The sequence below is a fragment of the Camelus bactrianus genome, chromosome 5 (assembly GCF_048773025.1).
Source record: "Camelus bactrianus isolate YW-2024 breed Bactrian camel chromosome 5, ASM4877302v1, whole genome shotgun sequence".
NCBI classification, from domain to species: domain Eukaryota; kingdom Metazoa; phylum Chordata; class Mammalia; order Artiodactyla; family Camelidae; genus Camelus; species Camelus bactrianus.
In genome coordinates this window covers 64522061-64539845 of record NC_133543.1, presented here as the reverse complement: position 1 = coordinate 64539845, position 17785 = coordinate 64522061, and the positions used below count along the sequence as shown (strand labels likewise).

General features: G+C 38.7%; 1 protein-coding gene across 3 annotated transcripts in view; it reads right to left on the bottom strand.

Moving 5' to 3' along the window:
* ITGAV (integrin subunit alpha V) overlaps positions 1-17785 on the bottom strand; it is a 77784-nt gene that overhangs the window by 59495 nt on the left and 504 nt on the right. The window contains exons 2-3 of one of the 3 annotated variants that reach the window (XM_074364007.1): positions 17437-17576; positions 8091-8221 (exon numbers count right to left, since the gene is read on the bottom strand). In XM_074364007.1, coding sequence (XP_074220108.1) covers positions 8091-8217 — 127 coding nt within the window. In that variant the 5' untranslated portion in view covers positions 8218-8221; positions 17437-17576. The remainder of the gene's footprint in view (positions 1-8090; positions 8222-17436; positions 17577-17785) is intronic. The other 2 variants (XM_045520424.2, XM_010960014.3) reach the window with 2 other exon arrangements.

The window sequence follows — 17785 nt, the reverse complement described above, 5'->3', positions numbered from 1 at the left end:
TACAAGCATGTAAAATAAAACAGTAGGTTTTCCTTTTTACATCCTAGTTGTGGCTTAGTTTACATAACACATCAAGAAAATCAGCAGGAAAAAGAACCATAAAGGAGACAAGCCACACAGAAGGACGCAACTAGAAACGTAATACAGTTTATGTTTAGAAGTTAACAAAACAAAACAAAGAAGACAAGCAAAAGTCAAAAGCTTGAAAGAAAATTAACAGAGAGCACATTTGGTGACTAGGTCTCACAAATCCAAGAAATAGGAAATTTCAGACTGAAGTTTCTTTTTGTTCCTTCAGGCTCAATAATGCATAAATATCATTCAAAAATCAAAATCATCAACCATCTTGGATTAAATTTTCTACTAGATTTAACTTTTCATCACATTTTCCCTTAATTGTTAAAAAGGTATGCCTACAATATTTTGAAGATACCAAGATGATAATATTATTTCATGTAATTTGTGAAAGTCTACCAAAAATAATAACTAGGAGAATTAACACAATGGGTACTGAAAGTGTTACTTTTTCTGTAATGCTCACATCAAATCTACTTAGCATGGCAAGGAACCAAGATCTACCCACTGAGCTCTAGATCCTTTTATTTTGAATACAATGCTGTGTGTGTGTTAGGCTTAATGGCGAATTTATTTGGCTGGACTGCTGGCTAAGAGTATCTTTTTAAAATTCATTTAGATCCTTCCTCAGTTTACTTCCAGTTTCATTTCTCATCACGTCCTCAATTTCTCACTGCTCTCACCTTACACATATAAATCTTACACTCATATATAGATACATACATGCAGGTCACATGGAATTCTTTGATCTTCCTTCATAAACATCTTTTACTAATCTATGCACATACTGTTTTCTCTACCTGGAACCTCCCTTCCACATCTGAAGAATTACACCACATTTTTTGTATTTTAGGTAAATATCACCAACCAATCTGGGAACCCTTCCTCAGAGTCCCCAAGCAGAGTTAGATACCTTCCAGGTATGCCTCTTTATTTTGGTATAAATCTACTTGTGCCTACTGCTCAGTTAAAGTGAAATAAGTTTAGACTGATCTTTCAAATATATTTTTGAAATATTCCTTCCTCTCTCATTATCCAAAATCATGGCCTGGAGTAGAAAGAAAAGAACACAGAAAAAAAAAAAAAAAGCACACTGAAAGCATTCATCTTTCCTCTTTAAGAGTCAAGAAACTAAGTGTTACTATGTTATCCTAATACCAAAATTCAGACTTTCCTCCTTAGCTACTACTAAGTGTCTTAATGCAAGTGACAAGCCACAGTAAGATGGCCAATAAATTGTACAGTGTCTAATATCCAGGTGTATCTTTGCTAAACAGAAAGTGAAAGTGGTCCATGAATTATTGATCAGTGACAGATATACACTGGATTTATAAAGGATGTTTTCTTACTATTATCCTGTTTTCCAACCAAAAAAGAGAAAAAGGCATTCTCTTACTACTATTCTTTTTCTTATTTTGAAGAACCTTAAGTTTTATTTCTCTAAATAAGCTCATAATCTATCATTTCTTAGCTGTGCGAGATAAGACAGACTTTCCTGGACATTCATGGGCATGAGGCTTAGACTCAGCCAATCAGATAAAACCATAAAAGCTTTGACTCTCTAGCAAGTGGTGCAGAGAGCCAGGGATAGGTAAGAAATTATTCTCACGGTGTTGCCCCAGAGTCAGCAAGAGCAATTCCAAAAGCAGTAAAATGCTGCACTAAGGGGTCCTCTATTAGCTTCTCTTGCCTGTTTTTCAGAAAAAAACTAGTTGAGTAACCAATATTCTGCCAATAAATTCCTACTCAGCAAAATTTAGCCAAAGTCAGTTTTTATTGCTTTGCACCAAGAACCCAACACCTGTATGCAATACACACACACAGACACCCTACTATACGCCAGGCACTTCTCCACACACTAGCACACAAGGGTGAGCAGAAACAACTTTGGAGAGTTGACAGTCAAGTCATGAAAACAAACATATCTATAAGACAACCAGGAAAAAAAAAAGAAAAGAAAAAAATGTAAATTTCAGCTAAATGAAGAAAAAGAGCTGTGACTTAAGTGAACTGACGGCCTGTATAGCAAAACCTGACCTAAAAGGAAGAGGAAGGGAAAGGGAAAGGACACTGATAACATGCTACTTAACACCAAGCATTTACAGTATCTCCAAAAAGCACCTTACTGTAAAAACATTTGTGATTTTGGAGCTAGTTTGGGTTTGCTCTTTTTACAGGAAGGGATAAAGTCACTATTCTGTTTTTTCTAAAGAGAAACAGCCCAAGAAACAGAAGAACCTAACGTATATCAGTTACAAACTTCAGATGTTGATACAACTACCAGGAGGGCTTCCCAGGGCTCCGCTAAACGTTCAGACTCACACAACCACCCAAGGCCACACACAGCACCGGTCTATTTAGAGGGCGTAGGACAGACCCAGACATACCTCCCCGATGAGAGTCCTCACGTGAACTCCCCGCGCGGCAGTACACACAGCTGTCCAGAGCTCTTCTCTTTGCCTCACCAGGTGACAGCCCAGATATGAAGAAACAGGATCTGCTGGGAACAGCAGCTACCCTGGCTTCAAAGCCTCATGCCCCATAGGAATGGCATTGCCTGTGATAATCCCATAGCCATAGCCTTCAGAGTTCCTACAAAGGACCTGCCAGTTATGAGAGTCACTGTACTCAGGGAACACCAAAGCCTGGCCTCCCCATCAGGTACCTACATTTTATTTATAGTCACTCCCAGTCTAAATGCAATTTACCAACCAGGGGCCATTCTTAGCGTAAGCAATTGATATCCAGTCACTTAGCCACTCAGGACCCAGAAAAATAGAACAAGAAAGTTCACAAATGGAGATGGTATGCAGAATAAGAAAGGGTTTAATAACCATTTTCCAAAAGCTGACCCTTGATCATTTTACTCAATTTTAATGTCCCTGTACATTCTATTCTGTTAGGCTGCACTGCACTTCAGGAACAAGCATCCCCAAAATCTATCAGTCAAAAAGAACAAAGGATTATGTTAAACACTGTGGGTCCGTAAGAGTCTAAGCTTCATGCCTTCCTCACCCAGGGACCCAGGAAGAGGGAGGCTCTACCACAAACTATCCCTACTCAGCACGGCAACTGGTTAAGAGGAGAGGCAGAATAATGCCCCAACTCCTAAACCCTTCCACTCACAAATGACACCCTTCAGCTCATGTTTCATTGGCTGACAAAAGTCATGTGGGCTTACCTAAATCCAAGGGTTTTCCCCAAAGTTTCAGAAATGTGATACTAATGAACAGTTGTAATTCTACCACATTCTATAAATCAGAGATAATTTAAATAATTTTATAAATTTTATTTCCCAAATACTAAAAACATGACGATGGAGCCCTTTTAAGCACTTAAGTCTCTTCTGGACTCAGAAACACAACAAAGCAGAGCAGATAAACTAATTTACACTCTTCATGGTCACCCCAGGAACGTGTTACAGCATGTGGAAAGGTAGGCAATTCTTCTAAAGTAACACTGGAAATATGACAGAGCCTGGATCTGAACCCAACTCAGTGTGCCTCCAAGGCCTATTTCCTTTTCATGATGCCATGATGTATAGCAAATCTGGATGGAGGGAGTGAAGAAGGAGGGGTCAAAGGGCAAACTCCACAAGAGTATCAAGAAGGTTAGGAGGAAGAAGGGGCCAAGATAGTTTCAGACAGACAAAGAGTAGAGATTTTAAGTAAGGAAGGAGTGGTCAGCAGGGTGAACTGTAACAAAGGTTCAGTAACATGAGGGATCAAGTGTCCATTGACGTAGGCTGCCACCAGCGATTTCAGTGGGGGCCATTGCCGGGTGGGGAAGGGTTAGACAGCTGCCCGGCTACAGTGGCTGAGCCTGGGAAGTGATGAAGAGAGAGGCACAGTGTTCAACATCCTGCATGTGAAGAAAAGGAGAAAGGAAAATGACTAAAAGAAGACACGTGCTCAAGGCAAAGGTCTCTTGATTAGTTTTTCACGTAGAAAAAATTTAAGCATGTTTGAAAGTTAAAAGAAAAAAGGAAATGTGCTGGAACATAGAGATAAATGAAAGACAGCATGGTCCCTGAGGAGGGAGAAGTAAGAACAATACAGAACCGCTTATACTAAAGGAGCCACTGCAGTGTGCCAGTCCCTGCACTAAACACCACACGGATGTTAACATGTACATAAGTCAACTCATTCAGCTGAACGCATTCCTATGGAGCAGGGCTGATGGGGACACTGCACCAGGGAGAAGGGAGTCACCTGACAGTGACCTGTGCAAGTTACACAGCTGTCAGTGACAGGGCTGGGCTCTGAGCCCAGGCAGTCTGCCTCCAGAAACCACACTTATCCACCCAGCTACTATCTCCCCGACATAAGCCTGAGATGAGGGAAAGAAAGCAAGCTCCATCTCCCCTGAGATAATGGCAAAGATCAAAGACGTCAGCAATGCAGAGACGTTATGTGTTTGGGCTAGGATGGGACAGAGGCATGAGGAAAGTTCAGGAAAATGCTTTAGACTTTAGACATTTCTTCACTATAGAAAAAGGGCTTATGATTCATTCATTCATTCATCTATTCAATTTATTGGGCACCAACTTGTACCAGGCACCGGGCATTGTTCTAGGCCTTGGGGTTACAGCAGTGAACAAAACAGATCAAAATTATCCTCATGGGACATATATAATAATAGAAAGACAGAGACATTAACTGAAAATAAATAACTTCTAGAGCATTGTGATTACTACAGGAAAAATAAAGCAGAGAAGAAGATGGAAGCACAAAGCGGGAAAGGGGGATCCAGAATTTCAAATAAGATGGTCAGAGCATTACTGAGAAGATGACAGTTGAGGAATTCCCAAGGGGGTGCTAGCAGAGTACTCTATACACATTTGGGGAAACAATGTTCCAGGCAGAGGAAACAGCCCAGGAAAAGGTGAGGCAGGAATGTGCCTACCGTTTACAAGCCACTGCAGAAAGACCCAGTGAGGCTGCAAGAGCATGAAGGAGGGGAGAACAGAAGATGAAGGTAAAGACAGAAGTAAGGGGCTGGTATACTCAGAGTCCTCGTGGCTGCTGTGAGACAGATGGGAAGATATTAGCAGAATCTGAGCGGGAGTGTTATGATCTGAGTATGTTAAAAGAATCACTCTGCCATGGAGAACAAATTGTCAGGGGTACCCGGGGCAGAAGTGGGGAGAACAGTGCGGGGGTGTGTGGCCCTCTTCCATCTGCCCCCCAGGTCTCCTCTCCACCGCTCTCCACCCAGCTCTCCATCCAGGATGCTGACCACTGTGACCTCTCGGACTGGAACTGCTGCGACGCTGGCTCCCAGCTGGGTTCTGACAGTGGGGAGCGTGCACAGAGATCAAAGGCAGGAAGGGGCAAGGCCAGGGATTTACTCCCCTGCTCCCTCTCCCGGGCACCCTGGGCTGGCTACACTCTCTGACAAAAGCCATGCTCCTCTCAAGTGGGCCTTTCCTCTGCCTGGAGGCAGGTAACTGCCCCCTTCTCTTTCTCCCCTCAAACCTAAAAGCCAAATTTTAGCTAGTGTCTCCAATACCACCGATCCCTGAGACCCTGCATAATCCTTTGTAAAAAGTCTTTTTACTAAAAGCTCACCAAACTACCCCAATTTAAGTGTGCCATCTCTTTACCTGACTAGGACTCTAGGGCAACAGTCCAGATGAAAGACAACGGTGGCTTGAAGTAGGGTATTAGCAGCAGAATGACGGGAAGCAGTTAGATTGTGACTTGCTGAGATTTCATGTTAAGCATGACTCCAGTTTTTGGCCTAAGCAACCAAAAAGATGGAGTGCCATCAACTGAGATTTATTTTTTTAAATCCACAAATCAATAGAAAGAAAGTATGTGCAACTATATTAACAGTGGCTCAGAGGAAAAGGAATACTTTGGCTTACAAACAAATGCAAAGATGTTTAGTCTTACTGTTACTTAAAAGGATATAAATTGATATAATAATATAAAATAACATAATAACATGTATAAATTTTACACACAATATATAGAATAATGATATATAAAATTGACAAAGATTACAAATGTGGTGATAAATGGTATTGCCATGGGTGTCAAAAAACATAATTGGAGGGCTGTAAATCTCTGTGAAGAGTAATTTGCAATATCTATCAAAATAATATACATACTTGACCTAAAAAAATCCTCTGCCAGGACTTTATACCACAGACATACACATTTGTACAAATACGACAGTGTAAGATTTTCACTATGGTAGTCTTTATGATTACAAAAGACTGGAAACAAGCTAAATATCCATCAACAGGGAATATGAGTTAGGTAATTTAGGCTACAAATACTATAGAATAGAACACTATCAGTGATTTGCAAAGAAGGAGGTAAATCTTTAAATGTCACTATGGAAAGATCTACAAGAGATTTATATTGGGGGGGAGGGTTGGTCAGGTGCCTAGTAGTAATATTTAGTATATTCCTATTTGTGAATTGTTCTTTTTAAGGAGATATATATACATATATGTATGTATGTATATGTACACACACATACACATAGGAATAAGAAAATTCTAGAAGGCTCAAAGAAATTGTTTAGAGTGATTATCTCTAAGCAAGCTTATGTGAAAGAGTCCTATTTTTCATTGTATACTCTTTGGGACTGTTTAAAATTTTTTCTATCCAGTGCATACATTATTTTTTCAGTAAACAAAGTAATACATAAAGCCAAATTTCAAAACAGGCCAGTAATAAATTATCTTGCACTGCACAAAAAGCCTGTGGTGTTGAATACAGAAATATGTCTGAACAGCTCAACCAATCAAAAGTGAATTTGTTTTATTTTATTACTACTCATATTTTGTTAGAAGATAGAAGTGCCCTGACCCATAATTGAATCACAGATATTTCTCCAGTTGTGGTAAAACTGAGCCTATTTACATACTCTTGGGGTTTTCCAAATGCTAGTCATATATGGAAAAAACAGCAGGGTTTAATGTAGATGGTTTCAAATGGAAAAAAAGCAAACACCTGATCTTATTCCTATGAAGAGTTGGCTTAATGGCGCCTACTCATGTTGGCACTGATCACAAGATTAAATGGAACAGTCCACAGCATGATTTCTGTTCCACTGATACTATAATTCCCAGCAGGAAATCTCTTCTAGACGTAGCAGGAAATAGCAATACGGGAGGGAAAAATGACTAATTTCTTCAGGTTTATCTTAAAGTATTCTGTCAAATCGAGCAATCAGAATCATTAAAAGATTTTGTAAAACTATTGTACCAGAAAGATGCCACACTATATCTTTGAGGATTTTCTAAGCTTTCATAAATGTAGACAAATACACCAATACAAATATGTAAAGAATTATGTCTATTTTACTTCACAGATGTAAATATAAAACTTAAGTTATTTCTTATTTCTCATCTTCCTTATGCTATTTTTCTCTTTACTACCACAGTCCTGACACTGGAATTTGTCCCTGTAGATAAAATTTTAACGTTATCAGAAGCATAACATATTATTTTCCCTATGAATTATGGATAAGAAAAAACTTTTTTTTAAAGTCAACCAGATCTACTTGAATACAAAAGATTCCTCAATTGGTTTTGGTAGCACAACCCAAGGCTTCAATTCCTTCATGATTAGGGAGTTGATCTACGGTTATCAGTGAGTCAGTTTTGCCAACAAAGAAAGGATAATAAGCATCACTCTCTCTTCTCAGAAGAGGTGCAAAAACATTTTAATAGACTTCCCTCAGATTTCCGCAGATTGACACTATCAGTTTAAAGTTGAAAGCAGTGGAAACACAGTGTACTTTTAAGGCTTTTTATATGCTACAAAATTGTAGGAAAAAAAACATCATATAAAAAGTCACTTGTCTTTAGATAATTTTCTCTGGCAATCCGAAGTACTTGTATATGTTATTTTATTAAATTGTTACATTTAAGCTAAAGCAAGTGCTTTTAAAAATTAAATCATATTTTAAAATATATCAAACAGGGGGAGATAAAGGTAGGGGGGAAATATCAAATAACAGAAGTTAAGAAAAGGGGCCGCTGCATCAGCATTTACCTGTTGCATCAAATTCAATTGGCTGGCACCCCCGCTGAGAAGACCAGTCACACTTGAGGACCTGCCCTCCTTCCACAATCCCGGGCTGGGTAGTGTTCGCTTTGGGCGCCCCCACCAGAAGAAACATTCTGCTAAAATGCAAGAGGGGAGATAAACCTTTAAGTGGCACAAAGCATAAACAATATCTGATGATTCAGGAAGAGCAATCGTTCTTTTGATTTGATAACCACAAATATTTTTTAAACATCACTTGCTGAGAGAGCATAATCGGTCTTCGTTGTTCATTTGGTGCTCTTTTACATACATACATTATTCAATATAGTGTATTCATCCTAGTAACACATTATAAGCAACTTCAGGGCTACATGTCATTCAATAATTTACGCTGTGCAAATTGCACACTTTGAATGGGTAGTTTATTATGTCAATTATAGTTCAATTTGTTTAAAATGTATGCTGGCTAGAAACAGGGGCATTTTATTTTGATTTTTTTATTTGTGATTTACTATATATTTTCTATATCCTGAATGCTGAAAGAAAAAAAAAACAATTATAATTATAATTCTAAAGTATGGTAGTTCTAAATATCATCATTTTTCCAATCAGAAAACTTATTTTAGAACTAGCGTACTCCCATTTTTTAAAAATAGCAATTAACAAATTTCTCTTTTCATTGGATTAATCTAATCTATTCCTAGTCAAAGAATGGGAACACTATTCAATTTCCTATCGGGGTAAAATTAGCAGAAGACAAAATAATCAAGAGCCAAATTTTTAAGTAAAAGAGATCTTTAGTAGTTTTCTATTTATCCAGAAAACATATGGATTGAAGGTCTCCTGTACATAAGGCACAGATCTGGGCACTAGATACACCAGGATGAATAAAACAACCTTGGTTCCTGCTCTCTGTGTGCCTTATTTCCCTCTGGGGGGACACTGAGAAAGTAGCCAAGAAAATTAGTCACTGTTACAAGTGCTATGAAAGAAACCAACAACTGGCCGAGGGAGGTTATTTGGGAATAGGGAGGGGAGACCTGTAGATAAAGGAAAGTTATCTAGAAGGAATGGAGAGGGGAGACTTCCTTACGAAAAAGGGATGTCTATTTAAAGAATGGGGAGAAGAAACTTCTTTCAGATAAAGTCGCAAAGGGACTTATCTCTAAGTAAACTGAGATGCACAGGATTAGAAGCAGGTGGCCAAGGAGTGTGTGTGTGTGTGTTGGGAGTTGGGGGATAAGAGAGTGGGATGGAGAGCTGGCTGGGAGCACCCTAGGCAGAGGTACAAAGACCCAAGGCAGGAAAGAGTTTAGTCTCCAAGAGGTATAAGGAAAGAGACTCGGCTGAAGGAGAGCAAACTTGGAACAGCCCAAGATAAAACTGGGGAGCTTGGCAAGAGCTAAATCACGCAGAGCTGTTTAGTCCAGGTAAAACTTAACGGATTTTATCATAAGGTCCATGTGAAGTTTTGAATGCATTTTAAAGCAAGAGAATGACATAATCTACTAAAGAAAATGAAATCTGATGCCTTATAGGGAAAGGATTAAGGAGGGGAAGAGAGCAAAAATGGAAGAAGAAAGCATGAGACTTTTAGCAGCAGAAGGAGAAGGTGGCAGTAGCCTAGACTGGGGCGGGTGGAGCACATGGAGAAAGAAATGGACGGGCAGATTTGGGAAATACCTGGAGTAGAATGAACAGGAATGGCTGGTGGCTTAACTATGGGAGAAAGGGAAGATGAAAGAATGTCACCTAGGTTTCTTTCTGGAGAAGCAATTTTCTGTGCTAGAAATGCCTAGAGAGTAGGGAAGCAGAAGGCAGACTAAGTATTTATAGGAAAACAGAATTCAGTTCTCAACATGTTAGCCTGAAATACCTGTCAGACACCTAATTGGCAGTCTGTGGCTCTAAGGAGAGTTCCGCCCTAAGATAACGTGTTGAGAATGTCAACTTGGAATGGATGGTCCACACAGGGTGAAGCTTCCAGAGAAAAGAACCAAAGAGAGGAAGCAACGGCATTCAGGAGTCAGAGAAAGAGGAGAGGGTAAAAGAGACTGAGAAGAAACTGACTGAAATCCAGGAGAAGAAAACAGGATACAGACGGACACAGAAGACCCTCAATAAATGCTATGACTATTATTATTTCATTTCCTTGTCAAGCACTAAGCCACTTACATTCTTCTAGCGAAAGAAATACTCATAATTGCTTTTCACATTTTTGTGAAGTTACAAACCTACATCTTAAATATGAAATGTTTTCCTTTTAACTTTTATCGATCAATTTCAATTTCATTTCTTCTGGGTGATTTCTGCCAAATCATGTTTAGACAGGTCGAGAGCCTGCTGCACGAATTGCTGGCACCGTCTTTTCAGACACTTATCTTAAAACTCCATACTCAAAAGAAAGACAGAACTCCCAACCAAACCACACCCAGTTTAATAAAGCTTTATGCAGTCATATTTGGCATCAGTGAAACACCAATGCTGGCTCTTTCTCCTCATAGCCAACTTAGTTTTCATTCAGCAAGAAAAAAAAATAAAGTTGTAACAGAGCCCTCAACCCCCATGAATAAGACAGCAGCTAAGTATTATCACCCTCTCCTTTTCTACAGCAGAGCTGGTTAACAGCTAAATTATACACACACATACACACACGCATATATGTACATACACATGTACGTATACATGAAATTTATCTTTTCATCAGGTCAAAAATCTGGCACAAAAATCACAAAACTGCCCCTCCTCATTTGAATTAATATGATTTTTGAGTTCACAATTGGAGAAAAAAGAACATTTCAGACAAGTATACGGAGGATCATCCCTGCAGCAGCCCTAATAAGCATAATACAAGCGCAGGTGTGCATGTGATGTTGTGTTGTGGATAACAGCCAGGTTCCAGGAGATTAGGACAGAAGAGCCGGCTCTTAGAATCTGCCTAGAAATCTACAAGCACACTCATTTCCATTTTAGATTTTGTTTGTTTGGGGTTTTTTTGGGGGGGGGGGCGATAATTAGGATTATTTATTTTTTAATTTATCTTTAAAGGAGACACTGGGGATTGAATCCAGGACTTTATGCATGCTAAGCACGCAGTCTACAACTGAGCTATTACCTTTCCTCCCCAAACACATTTCTGGACTGTCATCATACAGCACACTACAGAATCTTTTATAATTTTTTTGTCAAAGCACTTCTTCCTACTTTATGATAAATTGCTTCCTCCAATGTAGAGGACGCACTCATCTTTGTGCTAGCACATAATAAGCACTCAAGAAAAGCTTTTCAAACTGAGTAGCAAATAAATTCAATAGCTGTAAGTCTCAATTGCCATGTATAAATAGCCATCGCCACATCACCAATCCCTGTAGAGTGCAAAAATCTCATCCTCTATTAAACATCCAATTATTTAAATTATCCTTAAAATAATTTCTTTCTGTAATGTATCTCTTTTTAACTGGATTTCAGATACTTGGCACTATAAGACAGAGAGGGCTGGGAAGTTATTAGGGGACACGGACTTCAGCAAAGACAGAAAAAAGGGCGCCGTAGCAGAGTTCTGAATGGAAACTGCACTCACTCTATTAACAGCACAGAGCTCGGGTTCCCTGGATGAGACCAGAAACAAGGCTGCTGCTTTTCATCAGACCATTTGCACATTATAGGCATGAAATGATGGTAATTAGACGTACTAATACAGGTGTTCATCAAGTTTTCCTAAGTATACCTTCATGTGCAGTCTTGCACATTGGTGAAATGCCACAGAAATGTCAGAATAATATAAAAGGAATGTGTGAGCATTGTCAATTTCTAAGTGCTAGGTTAATGGGAGGGAAAGGCTGAGGAACAAAATTCTTTGTGCAAAGTGTCAACATGATATTTAGGTTCCTTTTAAAGGTGCTACAGAAAGCTTTTAATAGAGAAAAAGAGACTGTAAGCCTACTTTAGATAAATGTTAAGTCCTAAGAGGGAGGTGTGTAGAGAAAAATTAAACATTTGTAGAGAATAAAGAATTTGGCGGTAAAAGATGCTATACGAGAAAATTAAGGAATATAAAAGCAACACATATGACAGAAAACAAAAGTCCGTGAATGTGTTGGGAGGTGAATTTTAAGTCACGTGTCTTTCTGCCATAATAACAAAAAACAGCCTGGTAATGAAATGCTCTATAAAACATTAAATAATTATCACTTGAAGTTCGTCTAAGAATGTCTAACGAATGTCTGCAACAGCTTAATTAAAGTAACAAAAGTGACAGACCAGAAAAAAATGTTCAGCTAAGTAGCACTGTCTAACGGGCATTCGGGAACAAAAGATTGCGGTCACCTATAAATCAACTGAGAAAGTCACTTTAAATCTCTAAGCCTCAGTTTCCTTTTCTATTGAATGGAAATAACAATGCCCACTATAATTACTTCAAAAAGAAATTTTCTGAATGGGGATAGTATAGATAAAAGCAAAGTAAGAAAATGTGAAAACATCATAAAAAGACTAGATGATGACATGGGAACTAAAAACAACCAATAAAATACCCCCTAATAAAGTATAAAATATAAAAGTTAAAATTTGTTTTTAAAAGAGCTTTTCTTTCCTCAGTTTTCTCCAAGGACCACTAATTAACTCAAATGCAAGTTCTCAAGAGAGAGAGGGAAAAAAACAAGGGTGGGAAACAGTTGGCTTGCCACATTTCCTGACAATGGTGGAGAACTGGGGAAGATACAAGGGGTTAGTGGAGGCTGACAGAGATTTCCCTCATAAGCAGCAAAATCTGAAGCTGAACAACTTCGTTTCATATGCCTGCAACTTCTTCCTGACAGAATTCATCTTCCTCCAAACAGTGTGCCCAAGAACAATAGCTGGATGGCTTTCCTTGCCATTTTTTTTTCAATGACTTGAGCCATTTTCAAGAAATGACTTCCAAATTAAGGTTTACATACATGAGCAGGCTACTAACATCATGCCAAGAAACTCTAAAAGATAAAGAGTAGAATGTGGAGGGGGAGGGCAAAGGGAGAGAGCGAGGTACAGTATGATGGAGAGGAGGAGAGGTAGAAGAGGAAGGGCTAGGGAAGGGAAGGCAGAGAAAAAAAGAGGTAGGGAGGGAGAGGGAGAGGAAGGGAAAATGGATGTGAGAGAGAGAGAGAGAGACAAAGAGAGAGATAGAGAGGATTCCCGAAGCCAACCAGGAGGATGACCTTCTGATGTGCTTCCAATCCAAAGTGTACTTTCAGGGCAGTTGCTTCAGGGAATGTGACCTTGACTACCAAAGGGAGGCAATCAGCCAAACAATGACAAGTACATTTTTTAAACCCTCCAAATGAACTAAGTTATTTGGCTGCTTTCAGCACTGACTTCTCCAAGATAAAGCATGTTTAATATATCCTGGCCGATTCTGGCTGTCCAATGAGACTTCACCAGAAGGAACTTCTGAAAAATTATCATATACGCATATAGAAAGAAATGCGTGTAAAATAGCGCTGAATATTACTGCAGAGCTGTAATTCCAGTCTCATTTACTTTTCATTTTAAAAAAAATGCTACAGAGTCAACATTTATATGATGTAAAACATAAAACAGATGTATAAATTATAAATTCTATCCATCTTCCCTTCTCTTTTATAATATCCTATAAACCTTGGGCCTTAACCAGGAGTAATCAACAGGATATGCTTTCTAAATAACAAAGCTTCAATCTGTGCATGTATATTATTTGTAAATGAAAAGAACCAAAGTAGCCAGAACCACACACTAAGTTGATGAAAATGAGCTGATGTCATTTTGTAAAGGGTTTGAAGACGGTTACAAAGGTGAAGGGAGAAAGGGGACAGGAACATTTACAAGTAGATGCCGACTGAGACAGACTGAAAGGGGCCTTCATGATTCATGCAGGTTAAGCAGTTTGGACTTTCTCCCTGGCCATGGGAGCACCGCCGAGAAAATTTCTGCAAAGTGTCAAAAAGACACTTCAGAAAGATAAGACTATTAGAAACATGTAAGATGTTTTGCAGGTCTAAGAGCTAAATGATGGCACAGGGAAGATGACCTGAGTGCCACGGACCAAGCTTGAGACGACAGGTCGAAGTACAAGTGCAAAGCAGAGACGGGTGCAAGAAACATTAACAAGGAAGAACTTCTAGGACCCTGTGCCTGGTGACTAATCACAGACTAATATTAGGGGTGCGCAGTAGGAGAGACAAAGAAAAATAGAAAATGAGAAGGTGGAATATAAAATTATTTCCAAGGCGACAGAGAAAATGATGGCACCATTAATAGAAACAGAGGTACAACCAACATCACTTGGTGAGAAAGAGTTTATTTTGAGTCAAACTAAGGTAAGACGAGCTAGTCAAGGAGAAATGATCCACAGGCTGTGGAATATAAAGTTAGAGCTCTACCTTTAGATCTAAGATGCAGCCAGGGCAGCATGTGGTTTTAAAAGCCCTCCAGGTGCTGCAAACAGGAAGTCAAGACTGAGAACCACGGAATGTTCTGTAGGACCTTCTGGGACCAAACCTTGTCTCTGGAGTCATAGGAAGATGAAATAACTCTAAATAAGGCTTCATTCGTATTTAATAGGGGGGAAAATCCAGTGCTGTAATGTACTCTAGTATTGCTCATTATAGCAATATTTAAAAATAAATACATATGTAACTTATATTTTAAGAATAAATTAGAAAATTGCTCATTTTCTTCTTAAAAGTTTTAAATTTGGATATGAAAATTACATGCAACTTGAATTTCATATCCTCTGCCTTTTATTCCCATCTTTCGCCCTACCTCTCACCACCCGACTCAAACAACTCAAGGCTGGAAACTCTTCTGGCCTGAGAAGTTGCCTCATCCGTAAGGAAGAATTTATCTGCTTCCTTCCCTACTTCCTCAGGTGGTTTGTGCTGCAGAATAAAGTGAGATGTCACATGTAAAAGTGCTATGTAAATTATAAAAATAGGTTAACCAATGTAAGATATCATTATTATAACTAAACCTAGGGTGTAATTTTTCATTTCTCCCATAATTCTCCACAATAAAAACACGCCTTTCCTTCTTGGCCTGTATATAAAATTTCAATTTTATGTAAGTTTGGCAATATAGTCACCATAAATCAATGCATATTAGGAAAAAAAATATGGAGTGCTAATGTTTTATTTTTCATAATTTTCAAATCACTATTTTTGTGACTTTTCACCTCAAACCTAAGACTCATTTCTGGAGGGATTTTATTGAGGAGTCACCTTAATATTTTTGCTTAGGACTTTATTTTCCCTTCTTTTTAATAAACATTGACTCATTAGTTTTCACAACAATATAGAAGTAAGTCAACAACAACTTTCTATCACAAGCAGAATGAGAGGTAAAACAGTTCTCCAGCTTGCCCGAGCCATTTGGACACCTATAGAACCCCGAAGCAGCAGGAGGCGACCATATTACCCTTTTTTGCTCCCTCATTAATCCAGGTATTCTTCCTTTAGAAGAACAGAATCTCTAAGCAGCAAACACTTTTTTTACTATGTGGACTTTTCTTCCCTTTAGAAGTGTATGATCACACCAAATAACAATAAATGCAGCTGCTAATATTATAAATGGCATCCCTCTGCACATTGCATTTCAATGCTTATAAAATTTAAGAGAAACTTTTCACAAAATTTAGCATAATTTTGCATTAATCTTTGTTAAATCTGAAAAGCTCAGAAGTAGAAACCTTTGTTTACACATATTTTGGGAGTTTTCCCCAAATCTCCTAATTGATTTATATTTTTTAAGTGAAGCTTTAACTAGAGCTCACTAGTCTCTTGGTAACAAAGTCACTGGTGAACGTTTCAGAACGTTACATGAAACCAAATCAAGTTCTTACCACCAAAGGCTCACGTGGGAGGTCATGTAAACCTGTGAGGTCATAGTTTATTCAATGACTACAATAACTAGTCGCAGATTAGCCACTGAGCCTTGTAACCAAAAACAGGAAATATCTCATGCCAACAGTTCAAGATTACTGCATTTTCCATGGTAAAAACACTTGAAAATTATCATTCTGTCATGTGTCTTTACACTACTGAACTCAGAGGGTTGCCACAGAATTAAGAACAACAGTTGCAAAACCCTCCATCAACTTATTATTCAGTGTTAACTCTTGCTACTTTAAATACTAACTCTTGACCAAAAAACCCAACATATATTTCAAAATTATTAGAATTTCTATAGAAATTAAATATAAAAGAGCACCTTTGGAGCAACAAAATCCTTTGCACAATAAAGGCATACACTTAAAAATATCTGGAAACAAAGAAAAAGTTTAAATAACAGAAAAGGCTGACAAAACAATTAAATCAAATGAGAAGACAGTAAATGTTGCCTGAAGTTAACGATTATTTTTATTTTGGAAAATCTGTGCTCAGGTCTCATAGAAAGCACTGAAGCTGGAAACAACAAACAAAACTGAGTTCACTACTAGTTTCCTCTAACTGCCTTTCAACCTATTTATTGCTGCAAAGGTTGTCACCAAAATGAATGATATTTGGCAACATTCAGAAAGAATAAATCCTGCTGAATGTTCTAACAGTCACGGGAAAATATTAAGACCATTCTCAAATTAGGCATGTATGAATAGGAAAAATGGTCCTAAAAAGTACTGGCCATTAAAATTATCCTCCCTCTCCCTCCAAAAAAAAAAAAAAAAAAACAAAACAAAACAAAAAAAAAAAACACTTCAAAATACAGAGAGAATTTGGAAACAAAACTATGTTGTTAAAATTTCTAAGAGCTTAGAAAGAACCTAAGAACAGTTCTCCCTTTTAAACGTCGGAAGATATCCAATGAACACTTATTTAATCGGTATTTCTAAAGCTAAAAAGGGGGTGGGGTGGTAAGAATGATGTCAGCGTTCGGTAAGGTCAGAGACAACTTCTAATCCAATAATGACAATAACTCTGCTCCAAATCCTATGCAACGCGAAACGTTGGCAATCTGAAACAACTGAATTCTTAAATACTACAGTATTCAAATTACCTGTAGTCAGTGAAAACTCAGCAAACACCCTTGTTCTTTCTGAACAATGACCTAAATAATGAATCCTATAAAAAGAACAGATGACACATTCAATTCATCTGTTCACCCTCAAATGTGCAGAGAACTGATAGTCTCAGAGATAAGACACAATGAATTGACTACGACGGAATGGTCACTTAAGTCATCAGAAAGTCTTGGAAAAGAAGTAAATGAGGAGAAATAGAATTAGACTGAGAGGTGTAAAGAATGGGGGAGGGCTTATTAAGGGAGAGCAAAAACCACGGGTGTTTTAAGTCTGTAAAGCAAAAAAAGAAAAGAAAAGAAAAGTACGGAGAAGGCTAACTGGTACCGGAGAAAAAGAAGTTCGGAGATGAAATTGACCAAGTCCCGGACGCTGGTAGAGGCGGCGCGGCGTCCCGCCGGACCCGCCTTTGTTGATTTGCCACTTTCTCCTTATTTTAAGCACAGGTCTGCTTCAAAGTGTTCCCTCTGAAGAAAGAAGAAGGGGGAACTGGGTGGTGGGTGGTGCGGGGGTTCATTTCCCCCAAATGTTTCATCCACCCACAACCTAAATCGCCCCGTGGGGGGAGGGGGAGTAAGGGGGAACGGACAGATACACGCGGGGATCTCTTGCAGAGATCTCTCTCTGTGGAGAATCACGGGTGGGTGAGCGCGATGGGGGAGGGGGCCGACTCCCC